Source organism: Euprymna scolopes, chromosome 17 (genome assembly GCF_053919585.1).
Source record: "Euprymna scolopes isolate OS-2025 chromosome 17, ASM5391958v1, whole genome shotgun sequence".
Taxonomy (NCBI): Eukaryota; Metazoa; Mollusca; class Cephalopoda; order Sepiida; family Sepiolidae; genus Euprymna; species Euprymna scolopes.
In genome coordinates, this window is record NC_136498.1 from 797,141 (window position 1) to 814,677 (window position 17,537).

General features: G+C 34.7%; 1 protein-coding gene across 1 annotated transcript in view; it reads left to right on the forward strand.

Moving 5' to 3' along the window:
* The window catches only part of LOC145296645 (pancreatic lipase-related protein 2-like), a 69,827-nt gene that overhangs the window by 21,791 nt on the left and 30,499 nt on the right, over positions 1-17,537 (forward strand). The window contains exon 2 of the mRNA XM_080142575.1: positions 16,689-16,996. Coding sequence (XP_079998701.1) covers positions 16,689-16,996 — 308 coding nt within the window. The remainder of the gene's footprint in view (positions 1-16,688; positions 16,997-17,537) is intronic.

Below are 17,537 nucleotides of genomic sequence, written 5' to 3' on the forward strand. Positions count from 1 at the left end.
TTATTGTTAACAATGCTTAAATACATACATACATACACATATATATAAATATATATATATATAATGTATATATATATATATATATATATATGCATATGTATTATAAGATAAGAAACTCTGAGCATTATCAAATAAATCATATCTAGAAAGGGATGCCCAATATTCTTAATAAAATAATAAAGTAACTGATGATAAAAAATTACATTATTTATTGCATCATCCAATGTCCATAGGAAAGGAATACTAGTAATTCATATATATAATTTCTTTATATATATATATATATATATATATATATATATATATATATATATATATATATATATATATAAAGAAATTTCTACAGAAATATAATTATCAAAGACACAGTTCCTTTAAACAGCTCAATACTAAGCCTAAAAATACTCTTAATATTTTTCTTTTTCTTCACTGGGAACTGAAACTCATTATGTTCATCCAAATATTTCGTATATTCACCATATAAGCAAAAGATTGTTTCAGTCCGTACTGACACAGGCACACACGCATCATTATATATATATATATATATATATATATATATATATATTATTTTACGTATGTTTATATATAATTTTATTTCAGCACAGACAGTCATATGTACTATGATATACACAAAAGAGCAAAATTAAAAAGTCACCTGTTTTTAAGTTTCTTGCAAACAATATGCTGTCTGATAATTAGAAGGCGTTTTTAAGTCATATATATATATATATATATATATATATATATATATATATATATATATATATATATACCACAGCCAAACAATGTCGCAGCCATGACAATAAACGAACCATAAGTCCAAGTATATATATTATAATTTATTTGACGTTATTATCTTCCAGAGGTAAGGTGAACAGTATAATATAACGAATAAAAACAAATTGAATATATATATATATATATATATATATATATATATATATATATTCGGGTTTTTTATTCAAAAGTAATGGACTAATGAATTCAACGAGGTTGTTAGATAGTGCTCAATAAAAAGAGCTGATAATACTTGTTTATTGTTATATAAACATGGTCACATCCTGCTGCTACAAATAGCCACTTGTTTCAATCAAACAACAGATATCATCAGGCAGCGACTTGACTATTCAAAAGTTCAATGAATAATCTATTATTCATTATTATGATTATTCATTGAACTTTTGAATAGTCAAGTCGCTGCCTGATGATATCTGTTGTTTGATTGAAACAAGTGGCTATTTGTAGCAGCAGGATGTGACCATGTTTATATAACATTAAACAATATATATATATATATATATATATATATATATATATATATATATATATATATATATATATATATATATATAGCCAGCGTGTGATTACTTGGCACGCTAGACTGTTTAAGGAAGATCTATGACGTTGCAAAACCCACAATTGACGTAAATGCAATTAACTAAGCATATAAGAATGTTGAGCTCATAAAATATAACAAAAATATCTTGTTTATTCAACGTTTTTTCATTTATTTAAAAACAACATTAAAAAATCGCTTTGGCCCAGTTTTATAATGTGTTTACTTGTTGCTCGTAGTTCTCAATTACGTAGAATCCGTATTATTTGTATTATTTATATTATTCGGATTACTGCCCTAAGCTTTAGTGTTATTTTCACAAATTTTCAACCGATCTCAGTTTCAACCTTCACGTGTATTTGGTCAAATCCAGGAATCTTTCTGTCGAACTCGGAAATCTGCATGGAATTTCAAACGTAGTCTTTTATTTTATCTGCAAGTGTCATGATTTGTTCCATTAACCTTGACCAGGTAGAAACCTTAAGTATTACACAATTGCCTTCTCAGTATCGCCGACACTGAAAATTGAACCTACAGTCCATCCTCAGAAGAATTTTACTTAGAACTAATTTTATCTAGTACGTTATCCGTTATGCCACAGGTTCTTTCAGACAATTCTAGTATAAATTTGTGGAGACTTAAACTGAAACGTTGGGAAAATCACACTCAAGATGAGAACAGGAGTGTGAACAATCCAATTAATTCTACTTATCAATCATTATCTAAAAAAATCCGAAACATGCATATGATCTGTTACGTTATAGCAACACAAGCCTGGGTGGCGGTCATTTGTATCACGGACACATTCTCGACAACCAGTTTAAGAGTGACCTGCTTCTGTCGAGCTGAAGTTCTGTACAGTCCTAAAGCATCCATCTTTTCAGATGTTACTTTTTTTCTTTGCGAAAGAATTAGTTTATTGCTAATCATTGTCAGACAGTGCACTTCTTCTAATGATTTCAAATTTACTTGACCTTGTGTCGAACCTGGAGACGGCACGTAAACAAAATACATTACAAATTTAATTTTGTTCTATCTTAGGAGGTCATCCTGCCACGCATTACTTTGTCCTTTCGGAGACGGTGAAAGATGTATTGCCTTTAAGATAGAGGAAGAAGGCTATTACCTGTGTCGCCTGCGGTGCCTTCCTTCGTTAGGTGATTCCAACAGGATTAATCAAGGTATTTTTGCACTCGTCCCAAATGGTGCTTTTGGGGGTGAGATGGTGGAGGAGGAAGAGGCGGTATCTACTATAAACAACTGACCTTGTGTCTGACTTTGTATATAACCTTGTATTTAATCTTGCCGCTGTGGGAGGCGGGTAAAGTGATTTCTCCTTTGCGTACGTTTAAGTTCACTTCTACCAAAAATAATATCGCCTACTTGGAAGACCTTCCAAATATATATGCTTCGATTAATTTTGTATGTGAACAAGAGAGAGAGAGAGAGAGAGAGAGAAGGAGAAAGAGAGAGAGAGAGAGAGAGAGAGAGAGAAAGAGGTAGAGAGAGGATGAGGGAAGGGCGGAGAGAAATAACTACTTACACAAGAGACAGATAGAGGTGAGAATGAGAGAAACACATAAAAAGATAAGTAAAAAAAAGAGAGAGAAAGAGAGATAGAAACGGGCAGGGATAGAAAAGAAATACGTTGAAAGAAAAAGGTGGAGACAGGCAGCAAGAGAGTGATAGCCAGACAGACAAAAGGAGCAAGAAACAGAGATAAGGAGTGAACGAGGAGGGTACAACACAGAATGTGCTACGGTCTAGTGGTTCTCGAACCTGCTTTTAGCTCCACTACCTATACAAAACAGATTTTTAAACCCATAAAACCTTATTACATTTCATGTACACACACTAAAATGAAAAGGAAAAAAAAAACTCTCGGTTATTAATTTGTTCTTTTTTTTGTTTCTACTTTTAACATGCCGTAATTACATAACTTAACACTCGAGAGAATTCCAATCAACACATAACACGTTTCCATCCGCAGCAAAGCCTCCATAGTCTATGCCATTGCTCAGGTGGTCTGTTCTTCTGTTAGGTTAAAGTGTATGTTTTTGCACATTTTAATCCAACCAGAAGCGGGTAGTTTATTGCTAATGGCCTAAAGCTTACTGGAATAAGGGTTAAGCGGTGTTTAGTGCTAATTGCATGAGGCACCACTACAGTCGTTAGTTAAGCGGTTTGTTTATTGTTAATCGTCAAAGGCATCACTACATGCGTTATAGTTAGGCGGTCTATTTATTGTTAATCGCCTGAGGCGACACTACAGGTGTTAGAATTATGCAGTTAGTCTATTGTTAATCGCTTAAGGCACCACTACAGGCGTTAGAGTTAGGCGGTTTGTTTATTCCCACTTGCTTGAAACGCCCCTATCGGGGTTATTGTTAAACAGTAGAATATTGCTAATCGCCTGAAGCACTCCTACCGGTTTAATCTTTAGGCAATTAGTTTAATGTTGTCTCAGGTTCCCCTGCCGGGTAATAGTGATGAGGCCACCCAGTTATTTTTTTGCAGACCAGAGTTCTCGTCTTCAGGGCGCTGGGGTTATCTGCCGTATAGAGCGTCGAATTTAGTGCTGTTACTTGATGTATCACCACTGGGTGAAGACGCACTGTTTCTCGTATGAGCCACCGTATAGCAATGTTGAGTATCTTACTGACTTTGTAATTCTAAGTTATTTTGCATAGTTGGACAGAGTTTGTTTGGAGGGCGAAATATTCTTATGTCGAATTGCCATATTAACTGCCTGTACAAGGAAACTGAAAACATTCGACGGTGGATTCTAGTAGTTATTCGAACTCTTTCTTAAGATTGCTCTACATGTGTGGTCTCAGGTTTTCAGTTTCACATGCCACGTGATTTTTAAGCAGCTGAATGCTGCATAACGAATTGACATATGAGACTTTCAGTCGTGCCATCACGCATTCTCTTGTAACGTCAAGACAATGGTAACAAGAATGAAAAACAATTAAAGGCAGAGATTTTCAAAATTATGTGCAGCATGAATATACAATTGTGCACCATTAATGCTAATTGGTTACTATTGATGTTCGCATTTTGTCCGTTGATCAGTCATTTGGTCGATCTTACGTTTCAAATCTAAATAGAAAATATGACCTTGGGTTAGATTTTGTTTATTAAGGCTGAAAAACACTCAAGCATAAAAGTTATGAGATTGATAGATTGACGCTTGAATAATGAATAATACTATGTTGATATTCAGCAATTTTTCCCCTTTATCAGAAACATTGCTCGTGCAACGTGAGCACAAAATAACGAGAGCGAAAATTACGAGGTTGTCGAGAACAAAGCTAATGGCTACTTTCTACCCTGTATTTTTGAACAAGGAAACGTGCGTTTGCAAAGCCAGTTAAGTATAAAATAAAAAGACAAACTCCAGAATTACTTTCTTTCTGCTCGTTATGTCTCTCTGACTTAGCCTCTATCCGTCAGTCTGACTGTCGGTCTTTCTTTTTCTCTCTCTGTGCTACTGATTAAGTATTGTTGTTTTTATTACTTGTGTTATTAGTTATGAACGTGATATGACTATTTCAGACAATCAAAACTATGACGTAATGGATCAACATAATAACTGGCTATTTCGAACAAGTGAAGTAATTCTTTGCAAATGGCAAACAAGTCAATTCAATCATTTCTTGCACTGCGGTTGGTTGAAAGAAACTGTTGATTTGAGCGTTTGTCCAATCATGAGTCACTGACGCTGTTACCTTGAATAAGTACATGAAAGTCGAAACGTTCAAAATGATACAAAAAAGAACACCTAGTAATATAAAAGATACTGCGTGAAAAAAACTTACATGACTGACATTATGGAATTAGAAATATTTTACGCTGTATTCTTAGTGTATCTTAAAATGATTTGAATTTGCGTATATTTTGAGCATTTAAATGTGTGCTTTACCTACAATTAAAATCTTATTAAAATCAGGACTAATAAACCGTCTTCTCGTTTAATATTGTCTTTGCTTACCATTATCGTATACTTTAGTAAATCAATCGCAGTTGGTTAAACTTGACACCGCTATTGTGTACGGAAAAACCGTTGATTTAATTTGATAAAAACAAGAGAGAGAGAGAGAGAGCAGAGAGAGAGAGAGAGAGAGAGAGAGGGAAAGAGAGAGAGAGAGAGAGAGAGAGAGAGAGAGAGAGAGAGAAAATTAAAGGACTAGAATTGTCATTTTGTTTCCATAAACTATTAATGGTAGGACAAGCCAGTCAGACATGAAAAGTTAATTGTGTCGACGAAAAGCCAAAGACAAAAAAACTGAAAGATCACGAAATAACTAACTAAAGCGGAAGTGAAGAAGTTGCCCGGAAGTTGTTATTTTTATTAGGTGTTATCAGATTTCAAGCCAGTTGGAAAAAGTCAAGGAGTGTACATGGGGGGGGAGGAGGCGCCTACAGGATACGATCTAATTCCTTAGATAATATGTTCAAACATGGCGGACCTTAGAGATATATAGCATATTCTTTTATTACAGCGATATCGCTTTAGCCAAAAAAATATGAATTTCAAAGAACAAAAGCTCAACTTAAGAAAAAGAAGCTAAATTTTAATTTGATAACACGTACAAGTATTTTTGAAAATCGGCGATTTTTTTTTTATTTTATTCAATTTTCACCCCAAACAAGGCGCAGTGCCACTTTGAAGCAGGGGGCTACTATCAGGGACTTAATTAGCGGGGTCATTATGAAGGGAGATGAGTAGAAAGATGTTTGTTGACATTACACTTGAACTTCTGCATATCGTTGCAGTTGGGAAAGCAGAATCCCGGAAGGGAGTTCCAAAGACCCGCAGTTCTGGGGAAGAAACTATTGGAGTAAAAGGCTTTCTTGCACCTAGGGATCTCTACTGTAAAGGGATGAGACTTAGTAGCTTGTCGGGTTTGTCGGGGGTAGTAACGTCGGGGAGGTACAAGTGTTTGCAGTTCGTCAGAGCACTCACCATTGAAGTATTTGTAGAACAGGCAGAGGGATGCAACATCTCGTCGATGGGACAGAGGCTGAAGCCTAGATGACAGTTCAGGACCTATCAGGTTGGCGACTCTCTTTTGAACCCTGTCCAGGAGCGAGAGACAAGAAGCAGATGCACCATCCCAGATGTGACAACAGTACTCCATACATGGGCGAATGGTTGCCTTATAGAGGTATAGGATACTGTCAGGCGTAAGTAGTTTTCTAGCACGGTAGAGGGAGCCAACCTTCCTTGCAGCAGCCTTCTCAATGCTCTCAATGTATCTATTCCAGTTCATATTCCCTGTAAACGTTAGGCCGAGGAGTTTAAAAGAAGTACTTTCAGGTAATGTGTTCTTAGCCATTGCTATTGGTGGTAGAGAAGGTTTCTTGTAGTTATTGAAGGAAACAAGCTTAGTCTTAGCAGCATTGAATGTGACCAACCATTTTTGTCCCCATTCCACTACGGATTGGAGGTCATCCTCTAGTGTTTCTGCCATTTCCTTGGATATGTGTTCATTTGTTTTCCCCTCATATCTGTTATAGAGAGTGGTGTCATCGGCAAATATACCCATCTCCGAAACAATTTTATCAGGGAGGTCGTTTATGAATATCAGGAATAATAGAGGTCCAAGGATAGACCCCTGAGGTACTCCCGCATTTATGTCGTATTGTTTGGATGTACGACCGTCGAGGACAACTTTGATTTTTCTATTACTTAAGAAGGATTTAATTACATTATGAATTCTTCCAGTGATTCCATATGATCTAATTTTCCTTAGAAGACCATCGTGCCATACCCTGTCAAAAGCCTTAGATATATCGAGGGCCACCGCTCTACCCTCCCCTGTTTTATCCAATGAACGGTATATACGTTCAGAAACTACAGTTAAGATATCTGCTGTTGAACGGGCTTGCCTGAATCCATATTGTTTGTCAGTAAGGAGTTTAGCAGCTGTTAGGTGCTGGACTAGGGCTTGATTAACTAAAGACTAAAATATTTTGGCGAAAAGCGGGAGGAGGCTAATGGGGCGATAATTTAGTGGGTCAGTTCTTTCACCAGAATTCTTGAAGACTGGTACCACAGAGGCGGTTTTTCAGCAGTCGGGAAAACAAGATTCGTTAAGGCATTTATTATAAAGTTTGGACAGAACTGGAGCAACCTCGGCAGAACATTTTTTAATAGCACAGCCGGGATGAGATCTGGTCCACACGCTTTTGAGGTGTCTAGGTTTTTTATAATAGCATTTACCTGAGAAGGGGTGACTTTCAAATCGTCTAGTGTGGCGTCTGTTCGCAGAGGAAAATCAGGGAGTGAGTGGTGTACCGAGTTCAGTGTGGAGTTTGAGGCAAACCGACTGGCAAGCAGATTAGCCTTGTCATTTGCCGTGCAAGCCACCTCATGATCGTTTGATAGTGGGGGAATAGTTGACTGTCCATTATTTACTATGCTGTTGTAGATTTTCCAAAAATCCCGGGTTCCTAATTTCTGTGCTTCGATGCGTTTTCTGGTGGTTTCAGAGTAATCGTTCTTAGCTGTCTCTATCACTCTCTTACAATTATTTCTAGCTTCTATATACTTCTGTTTATTTGCGCTGGACTTATGTCGGTTGAATCTGCGGAATGCATGCTGCCTTTGACAAATGGCAGCTGCACAAGCAGAAGTAAACCATTGGGGGGAGTGAGGCTTGCTATAGAATTTCCGTGCGGGAACATGTGCTTCAATAGCAGTTTTGAACCAATCAGTGGTCTCATTTGCACACTGTTCCGCTGGAAGAGTAAAGATATTTTGCCATGGGGCATCTCTGATGAGCTCCCTGATGGCTTCCCAGTCAGCCTTTTTGTAATACCTCGTTGTTTTGAGTAGTGGGTCTTCAGTTTTAGGGCGAGAATTTAGGCTGATTTCTACCATTATCACAGCGTGATCAGCATTCCCGAGTGGGCTGAGGGCAATTGTTGTACAGTCATTGGGAACCGTTGTCAGAAAGAGATCTAGAAGTGAGGCATGTTGATCTTGCTGGTCTTGGAAACGTGTCGGAAATGTAACCAACTGAGATAGGGAATGGGATATAGAGAAGCTATGTGTTGCGCTACCAGCTACGTCTGTGTGATTAGAGAATCCTAGCCAGTTACATGTATTTGTGCGCTAGTATCGAGGGAGAGTGCTATATCTATGCCGTCTGAGACTTTGTTTATTAGGGTACAGTCTTAGGTTTTATATTCATAGCTGTTTTCTTGTCACTTTTAGCTTTTCTTTCCTGTAACGCCCACGCAACAGCTGGACAAAACGTTGAATTTTAGATCTGTACTTTTTATTGTTTTTAATTTTAAGTAATATTTATTATGTACAAGCGAAATTCCGTTAAAATTCTACATATTTTGATATCATTTCGTCTCAATAATCATATCGATATATTAACCACTCAATAGTAATTGGTAAATAATAAATGCATGTCAGAGTCAATAATTACTTTTTCTTCTTCCATAAAAATAATTGTCGTTGACAACTAAATTTTCTTTAAATAAATGCAATGAATATGTCTTATTTATTAAAACTTGTAACGATTTAATTATTTTTTAAAACAATAAATATTTTTATTTTCTTGCCGCAAAAATATTTTTCAGATAAATATTCACCAAATAATTTTATCCGAATTTCCTTTTAAACATGCTTTAAACCAACCACAAAACACACGTGCTTAATTCGTATTATTGGAAATTTTCGGACTTCTGTTCTCGTTCGGGATATTATTTTCACAACGTTTCGTTCGTGGTAACCTCCGACCCTTTTCAGGTGAATTGTGTCGAACACGTGAATCATTCAACGATCCGTGGTGTAGCGGATAATGTATTTGGTGAAATTGTTGTAATTTACATTTTTCTGTGGATTAAATAAAGCCTTTAGTTCAAAATTCCGTGTAGATTCCCGAGTTAGATAGAAAACTTACCGAGTTTGACAAGATACGCATGAAGAAAGTCGGAGGTTACATCGACCGAAACGTTGTGATAACAAGAGTTCAGATAAAACTAATCTGGATAATACAAATTATTGATCATCACCTGCAACATTCAGAAACACTCCTTCTTCAAAACTTATAGGAAACACATCGGAAGATATGAACATCCTTTGCTTATTTTGCTTGTTAACAACGGCTATTGACTTTGTAAAATTATAATATTCCGATTTACTTGCCTCCCCACGAGGGCAGAGTTAGACATAATGCCGGTTTTGAATGTGAGGAAAATCCGGCTCCGCTAAAAGATAGAAAACAAAATTATCTCAGTCTGACCGAGGACAAAAAAGGTGAAGAGTAGCATCAGAACAGATACTGCGCTGTGATCTCGGCCCAACAGCCAGATTTTAAATTATGATGTTGTTTATCCTGGAGCGAGGCATATTGCTACTGAAGCGGTCACTGTGATTAGGAGTCAGATAAATAAGTGTTGCTTCATAGGTGGGGATTGTAGCATTTGCATTCTTTGATATGGGTATGCTCGAAGAAACAGAGAGCAGGGAGAGTAAATTAGTCTGAGGAACAATTCTTAAAGAGTAGAAAATCATAGATTAACTGAAAATTAAGTATTTTATTGTTATTGAATGCCATAATTATGAAGTTAAAATCCATACTAAAACGTAGGAATATCAAAAAAACCGTTGTTTTCTGTTTTTATTTGTAAAAATTAAGATACCTGCGATTTTTGAGAATTTTTAACAATAATTATTACACATCAATTAATAAATATACATAGATATTAGATTTGAACTCACTTGAGACAAGGTTTCATTAAATCTTGATTTTAATTTGTATACGTTAACACAAAAGAGGTGCAAAACTAATCTGTTCGAGAACGGATATTGTTCCAATATATATATATATATATATATATATATATATATATGTGTGTGTGTGTGTGTGTGTGTGTGTGTGTGTACATAGGTGTATATGTGTATACATGTGTGTATATATATATGTGCATATATATATGCGCATATACATGTGTATATATATGTGTGTATATATGTGTATATATATGTATATATATGTGTGCATATATATATATATATATATATATATGTGTGTGTGTGTGTGTGTGTGTGTGTACAAAGTGGAACGATAAAATTGTCGCCCTAAAAACAGAACTACAACTTAATTTTATCAATTTTTATTGAAAAAATCTATTCATGTAACTTGCTTATGTAGTAGAGCTAACATCTATTCAATGTAGCCGCCTTCAGCTTCAATCATTGCCTCGATACGTGTCCGGCAAGAGCTCGGCGATGTGAGATGGCATGACGTGTCCCTCAATTGAAACCACACAAAAGACCATAACCTTTGTTGTCGTCACCCTGGCACGTCCCTGTTATCCGTAGCAATACAATGATGCATTTTGAGGGTGATAGCAAAGGTTCTCTTGTCATAAATCGAAGGATGAGTTCTACAGCGGCGCATCTCCGATCTCGCTCGTTGAACATTGTGTCACTTTCAGACATGATAGAAGACTCCTATCTCTCTTGAGATTTGTACACGATTGGCCAACTAGTAGATAGTCTGCAACAGAAAAAGAAAACTGGTTTTCATCAAACAGAAATAGAATCATGTCTTTCTTAGGGCGACAATTTTATCGTTCCACCTCCTCTCTCTGTGCCCCCTTCTCTCTCCTTTCTTTCTCTCTCTCTCTCTCTCTCTCTATATATATATATATATATATATATATGAGACTGGGACGAATCTCGCAGGTAAAGAAGATATTTTTAATAACATGAATACGTTAACCAAATTAATTATAGGTAGATAACTAGATCCAATATCTGGAATATTTTTTGAAGTTGTGATTAAGGGAGGTAGTGTTTGATCAACACTGCTGGGGAGTCATGATTTAATATACTGTTTTATTTTTTAAATCCTCGAGACGATGTTTTATAGTAAACAACTGATGATCCCTTAAATTAACATTAGGACTATAGTGAATTCTAGAGTGCAAGTTGATGCATTGATTGCAGGTGATTAAATGACTTACTGACTAAATAGTTTTTCAACGAATGATAAAAAAAAATGTAAAAATTAAATAAGTTTTGTTTTATAGTTTTAAAGGTTAAAAAAACTTCCAAGACTAATATCTATCTATCTATCTATCTATCTATCTATCTATCTATCTATCTATCTATCTATCTATCTCTCTCTCTCTCTCTCTCTCTCTCTCTCTCTCTCTCTATATATATATATATATATATATATATATATATATATATATATATATATGACTAAACTGCTGACCACATCCAAGTGAACAGTAACTCGCGTTTTTTTTTTTATTTTGTTCTTTAGATCTCATATTCCATGAGTGATGTTTCTGACAAAACGGGAATAATTTCTACTCTTTGGGTCGGAATTCTTCTAATGTATGGTTGAAATAGTATTTTAGTGCCTTACGTTAAGTGGCTACATACTTTGTCTGGAGTGATATCCATGAAAGCATACGGAACATATTTAATGTTGGTTAACTTCGAGTTGGTGATCCGATGAAAACGAGCCTTTCAACGATTATGTGGCTATTAACACTTCCGTTTTGAAAACCCGTTAAAAGGTTTATTCAAAAGTAGAAGACGAGCCTCATTGGTCCGTATCGTTGATCAGGTGAACGGGGTTAGGGTCAGCAGTGCGTGTCTCCTTTGTAACTTAATATTCATTGGGGTTTTAGTAGGTCACAGGGTGAAAACGGTGAAAACATCGTTCACTGAACTGACAGAAAAGCGAGAATAAGTTTAAATTGCTTTGTAGCATTAAAGGGCCACAAGAGATAACACGAATAGAAGACAAATCACAAAAAATTGTATGAACAGAAAGTACAAATGTTAAACAGAGGATGCTTCCTCATTTTGTTCCACTTTTCACTTCTGCTTATTTATCATAACGACTGCATTCATAGAGTCAAGAAGTGGCTGTAGATATATGGAATAGGGTAGACAACTGTAGCAGAATTCGGTACTATGCAGAATATGGACCGTCCTATCATCGGAATTTTCCGGGAACTTTACGTAAAACGCCGAAACACTTAGTCAATGATATCGTAGCAGTCAACGTAATTTACGATGGACATTTGTTGGCTATCGTTGGTTGATAATATGAAAACTAAATAGTCATCTTCATTTGTACAAAAACAAACATAAAAAGAAAGACATCATTTAAAAAATCAAATTTTATTTGTTTGCTATCAATTGTTTGTTCTTCAAAAGAATTAAATGTTGATTCATAAAACTTACCTTACAATGAATGTTTTTTCTCTTGATTTAAATTTTAATTTCCTTAAAGTTCGTAAAAGCTGCCGAATAATTAGTCATTGCATTTTTTGTCAAAACAAAACAAAAAGAATGTTCTTTTCATTTTTACAATTATTTTTCATTTTATTATATTCGTAATAATAGAAATAACATATTTTTTACTGAAAAAAAAAATAGCCAGCGAGCCGAGGCCAGAAGGTCCCGAGTCTAAAGACTTGTTTCTAAGCAATCCCAGAGGTGAAAACTATACTACAGTTATAGGAGTTGTCATTTATTTGTTGTTTTGCCTGTGGTACTATATATATATATATATATATATATATATATATATATATATATATATATATATATATATATATGGTTGAATTGCGTGCATTTAGGCAGCATTTTTTCATTAAGGCAGATATTGTTAAAAATAACAGAAAGCTTCTTTCTTATTTTTTCAAATTTTCAATTATCTTTTTGCATATACAAAAAAAGATAATTGAAAAATTGAAAAAATAAAAAGGTATCACTAAATAGAAGCTTTTCTGTAATTTTTAACATTTTTAACAATGGCTGCCTTAATATATATTTGTATATATGTATGCATATATATATATATATGTATATATGTATATATATATGCACACATGTATATATATATATATATATATATATATATATTTGTATATAAGTATGTATATATATGCATACATGTATATCATTTTGTATATAAGTATGAATATATATGCATACACATATATGTGCATATAAGTATGTATATATATATACATACATATATATGTGTATATATATATATATTTATATATATACACACATATATGTGTATATATACGTATATATATACGTATATATACGTATATATATGTGTGTGTGTGTGTGTGTGTGTATGTGTACAGATGTACGTATGTGTGTGTGTGTAAATGTCATTCACCTACTCTGGCCTCCAGACTGTTTACAAAAATCACCCTGGCGGTTTGCCTAGGTTATGAGAGACAGGTGGGTGGTCTTCTTGGTTTATTTTCTCCCTCCAAAAAACCTTAATGTTCCTCACATGATTTCATTCATTTTTTAATACATGTTTTTCTTGTTAAAGTGTTTACTCTATATTTGTGGTTCTATATCAGATATCACAATGTTTTTAGAAGAAGAAAAACAGTTGTAGCGATGTGACGTTGCTTAGGATCTATTGTATTCAAATGTATTTTAGTAAATAATTCAATCTTCACGGTTTTGTTTTTTATTTGTGATTCGGTATCAAAGTTTATAAAGCAAACAAAATCTCACTGAAAATAAGAGTTATTCCTCTTATTCTTCGAAGTTTCTTATGTGTTTATTGAAAAATATCGCCATATTAACAAACTGCCGAACTAGATTGAGTATTTTTAAAAAGAAATCGTAGTGTTTATTATAAGTATTTATTGCCAGACGAGTCCATTCTCCTTATTAAGATACTATTTTACTGTGTGTATTTTAATACTTAATATTCTCATATATTTATATATACTAGATTATACTCGCTGCGTTAATACAATACCTACGCATATACATTTCAATCTTTATATAGCTTACAAGATTATATCGTTAGTACGTAAAAATTGTGGAATTCCGTGGGGAAACATTACATTACGCAATTAAAGCATGTATATTTATCGTTATTACGAGGTGCGTGACTGAATTAACAGGTACCGTCACGGATTATGCCAATTTTCTATTTACCTGCCTCTCTATGAGGGCAGAGTTAGAGACAGAGTCGTTTTTTAATGTTGGAAAATCATGCTACTTGGAATGAACAGATACTGCACTTTGTTTTCAGTCAAATAGATTAGTATTTACTTCCATCTCAAGACGTACCATAACGTCGGAAAATAAAAATTGAACAGATAGGCAGAGAATTTTGACACCAAAATGCCTGAGCAAGTCCGTCGATATTCCCTGACAAGGGCCCCTCACACTATCAGCAATGAGCTAATCCCTTCTCAAAGAGACAAGGTAAAACACGAGGAGTTGGATTTGCTAGAATGGCACAGAACTGTATCGAACCCTGACAGAAAAAAAGCCACTTATTTTGTTGGACTATTTGTCGATTACATATTCTCTACTTGGTATAAAAACAAAAACACCACCTTTAAGGTAAGATCAGGCTAGCCAAAGAAGTTAAATCATACTAGATCTATAGTGGTTATTTTTGCATTAATACTTTGTAATCTGCAATTTCTGTCCAGCTATGTTTAAAACATAGAATGAGATGTGATTATTCGTGTTTCAATGGTTACTGCGTTTCCTTATTACATAACCCATAGGCCGTTAAACAGCATGACCGCCTTGCTGAATTGAATAAACAGTTAAGGCAAGAAAGAGGGTAAATCTAATTGAGTTCAGAAGGTTATATTGTTTTGAAACGCATGCGTCGCGTACACGTGATTCTTGACGTCAAATTCAGGTTTCATTAATAACAACAAACAAACAAAATATGAAACGTAAATCTTTGGCCCGCCCATGACTAAAAGTGCACGGAACAACAAAAACAGAGTAAAAACAGATTATAAATAACATTAGAAATCCTACTTTCTCGTACAGACAAACAAAACCGACAACCGAATGTTAGAGAGTGAGGAAAACAAGTATCAAATTTAAAACCGTTCATTTCAAAAGAGTTCACATCTTTTCATCTGAGACTTTGCTATCGTTTGGAAAAGTTCGAAATACTTGAAACATTCATTCATTAACCTTTAAACATTTTTCTGGTTAAAAATATACAGAGAAGATTACACATTATTGGTTGCTTGGCACTAAAATGAACTTCCCTTTATAGCTCTGTTTAGGTATATATTTATATTTATATATTTATACACGGCATAATCACGTTCACACATCGGTTCCCGTTAGATCACCCAAGTTAATCGATGTTGAACCTGGCCGATACTAAAATGGGTGACTATTTGGTAATGCCAGGTGCTGTATGCGCTCGTAACCTATAGAGTGATGGGCGTCGCCAGGCTATTCTTTCCCAAGACACACTGCATGAATTAATGCAGCACCCCCACGACCTAACCTTAGGTGTATATTTATATAAATAAACAACGAAAAGTTTTACAACTAACCTGATATGCAACAAAATAGCATCCCTTCGCTGTTGAGGTCCCTAGATGCCAGAAAGCCTTCTACTCTAATAATTTTTCCCTCTAACAACAAGACTTTGCAATTCCCTTTCTGTTTCTGCTTTCTTGACTGTACGTACCTGCAAAAGTTTAAATGTAATGGGAATAGACCTTTCGCTTCTCAACTCCCCATAATCTTCTGTTAGACACGGTCACAGATAGTAGCCTCTTATGTTTCAAGTAGCAATGCGCCTTGTTTGATGTAAAAAAGAACAAAAAATAAATAAAAATAAGGAACATAGGTGTTGTGACCATAATTGAGTGTGATTACAATTAAATTATAACAAGATAAATGCAATTTATTGGACTTGTTTTTCTATTGTAAAAAACATAGAATAACAACAGTAAATAAAAAAAGTCAAGTTAGAATAAGAAATAAATCATAAAAGTTTTTTTATCAAAATGCATGAAATACTAATAGTTTATGACTATCAGAGTATTCATTCCGACTATTGGTCTATTTAAAAATAGTGACATGTTTTTTTTATGGCAATGTGATTGTAATATCAGTTCATCTATAAAGAAAGCATGTATAATGGTCTGTTATAAGGTTATTCCCATACTGCCTTACCGATATGCTGCAAGCGGCCTTAAATACGAATGCTTAATCGCTTGATATGTACTTTTTTTAAATTCTATTCTCTATTCTGTATAAACAAAATCCAAAAAAAGGGTTAATATACCATAAACAGGCAATCATTTATAATGTCATAATATGAACCAATTATTAATAATGTAATAATGAGAACCAATTATTAATAATGTAATAATGAGAACCAATTATTAATAATGTAAGTTGTTTTTTGAGATGGTTATTGGAAATGTCTCCATGTTACTAATCTTCCAGGAGGAAATATATATTTTAAAGTAAATTGATGCGATGCATGTTTAGTATTGCAATGTTAAATTTTGTTTTTTCTTTTTTCAGCTAATGCAAGCCGTCGTCCGAAATATTCCAGTCATATTAAGTTCCGGTGTTTCAAGACACTGGGTTGCTATTCACTCGATGCCCCTTTCAACAATACATATTTCCTTCCTGACAGCCCCAGGCGAATCAATACTCGCTTCTGGATTTATTCCCCTAATTCATACAAGAAGAAAGCCCTCCGCATCGACAGAGACTACAGCAAAATCTACAAAGCCAGCCTCCCAACTAAAGTTATAATCCCTGGCTTTAATCCCTATCATGAAGTCTTCGCATGGGTTGACGAGATGGCCATTGAACTTCAGAAATTGGTATTTAACAGTTTCCACTTACTTCTCGAATAATGATAGAAATTTGGTGTCTGTCTTCAACCAAATCTACGTCATATTCTCAAATGCATTTTTGTTTTTGTTTTTCAAGCTTGTATATTATCCAATGTTAATTATCAGATAGGTTATGTTTTCCGTCGATAGTTTTGTTTGCTTACAACCTAGCATTAGCATCGCTTAACCAATCGTCACCAAACTTTTGTGGAAATATCGACCATGATCTTTATTTTGTTTAATCGCTCCAAATAAGGAATATTGCCACTTAGATGCAAGGGGCTACTATTTGGGACAATATATACAAAAACACTTTGTAGGGATTTGTGTAGCAAGCTGTATGTTCATATTACAGTCAGTGAAACAAGAAGTACATAAAAAATGTCCAATCTAGCAGTCCGAAATAAGAAACATAAAGTAAAGGCTTTCCAGCATCTATGGAACTTTAGCGTGAAGAGGTGGAATTTTGCTACTTAACGGGTTGGTCGGGCGTATGTACATCGAGGGGGCACAAGTGGTACGAGGTCAC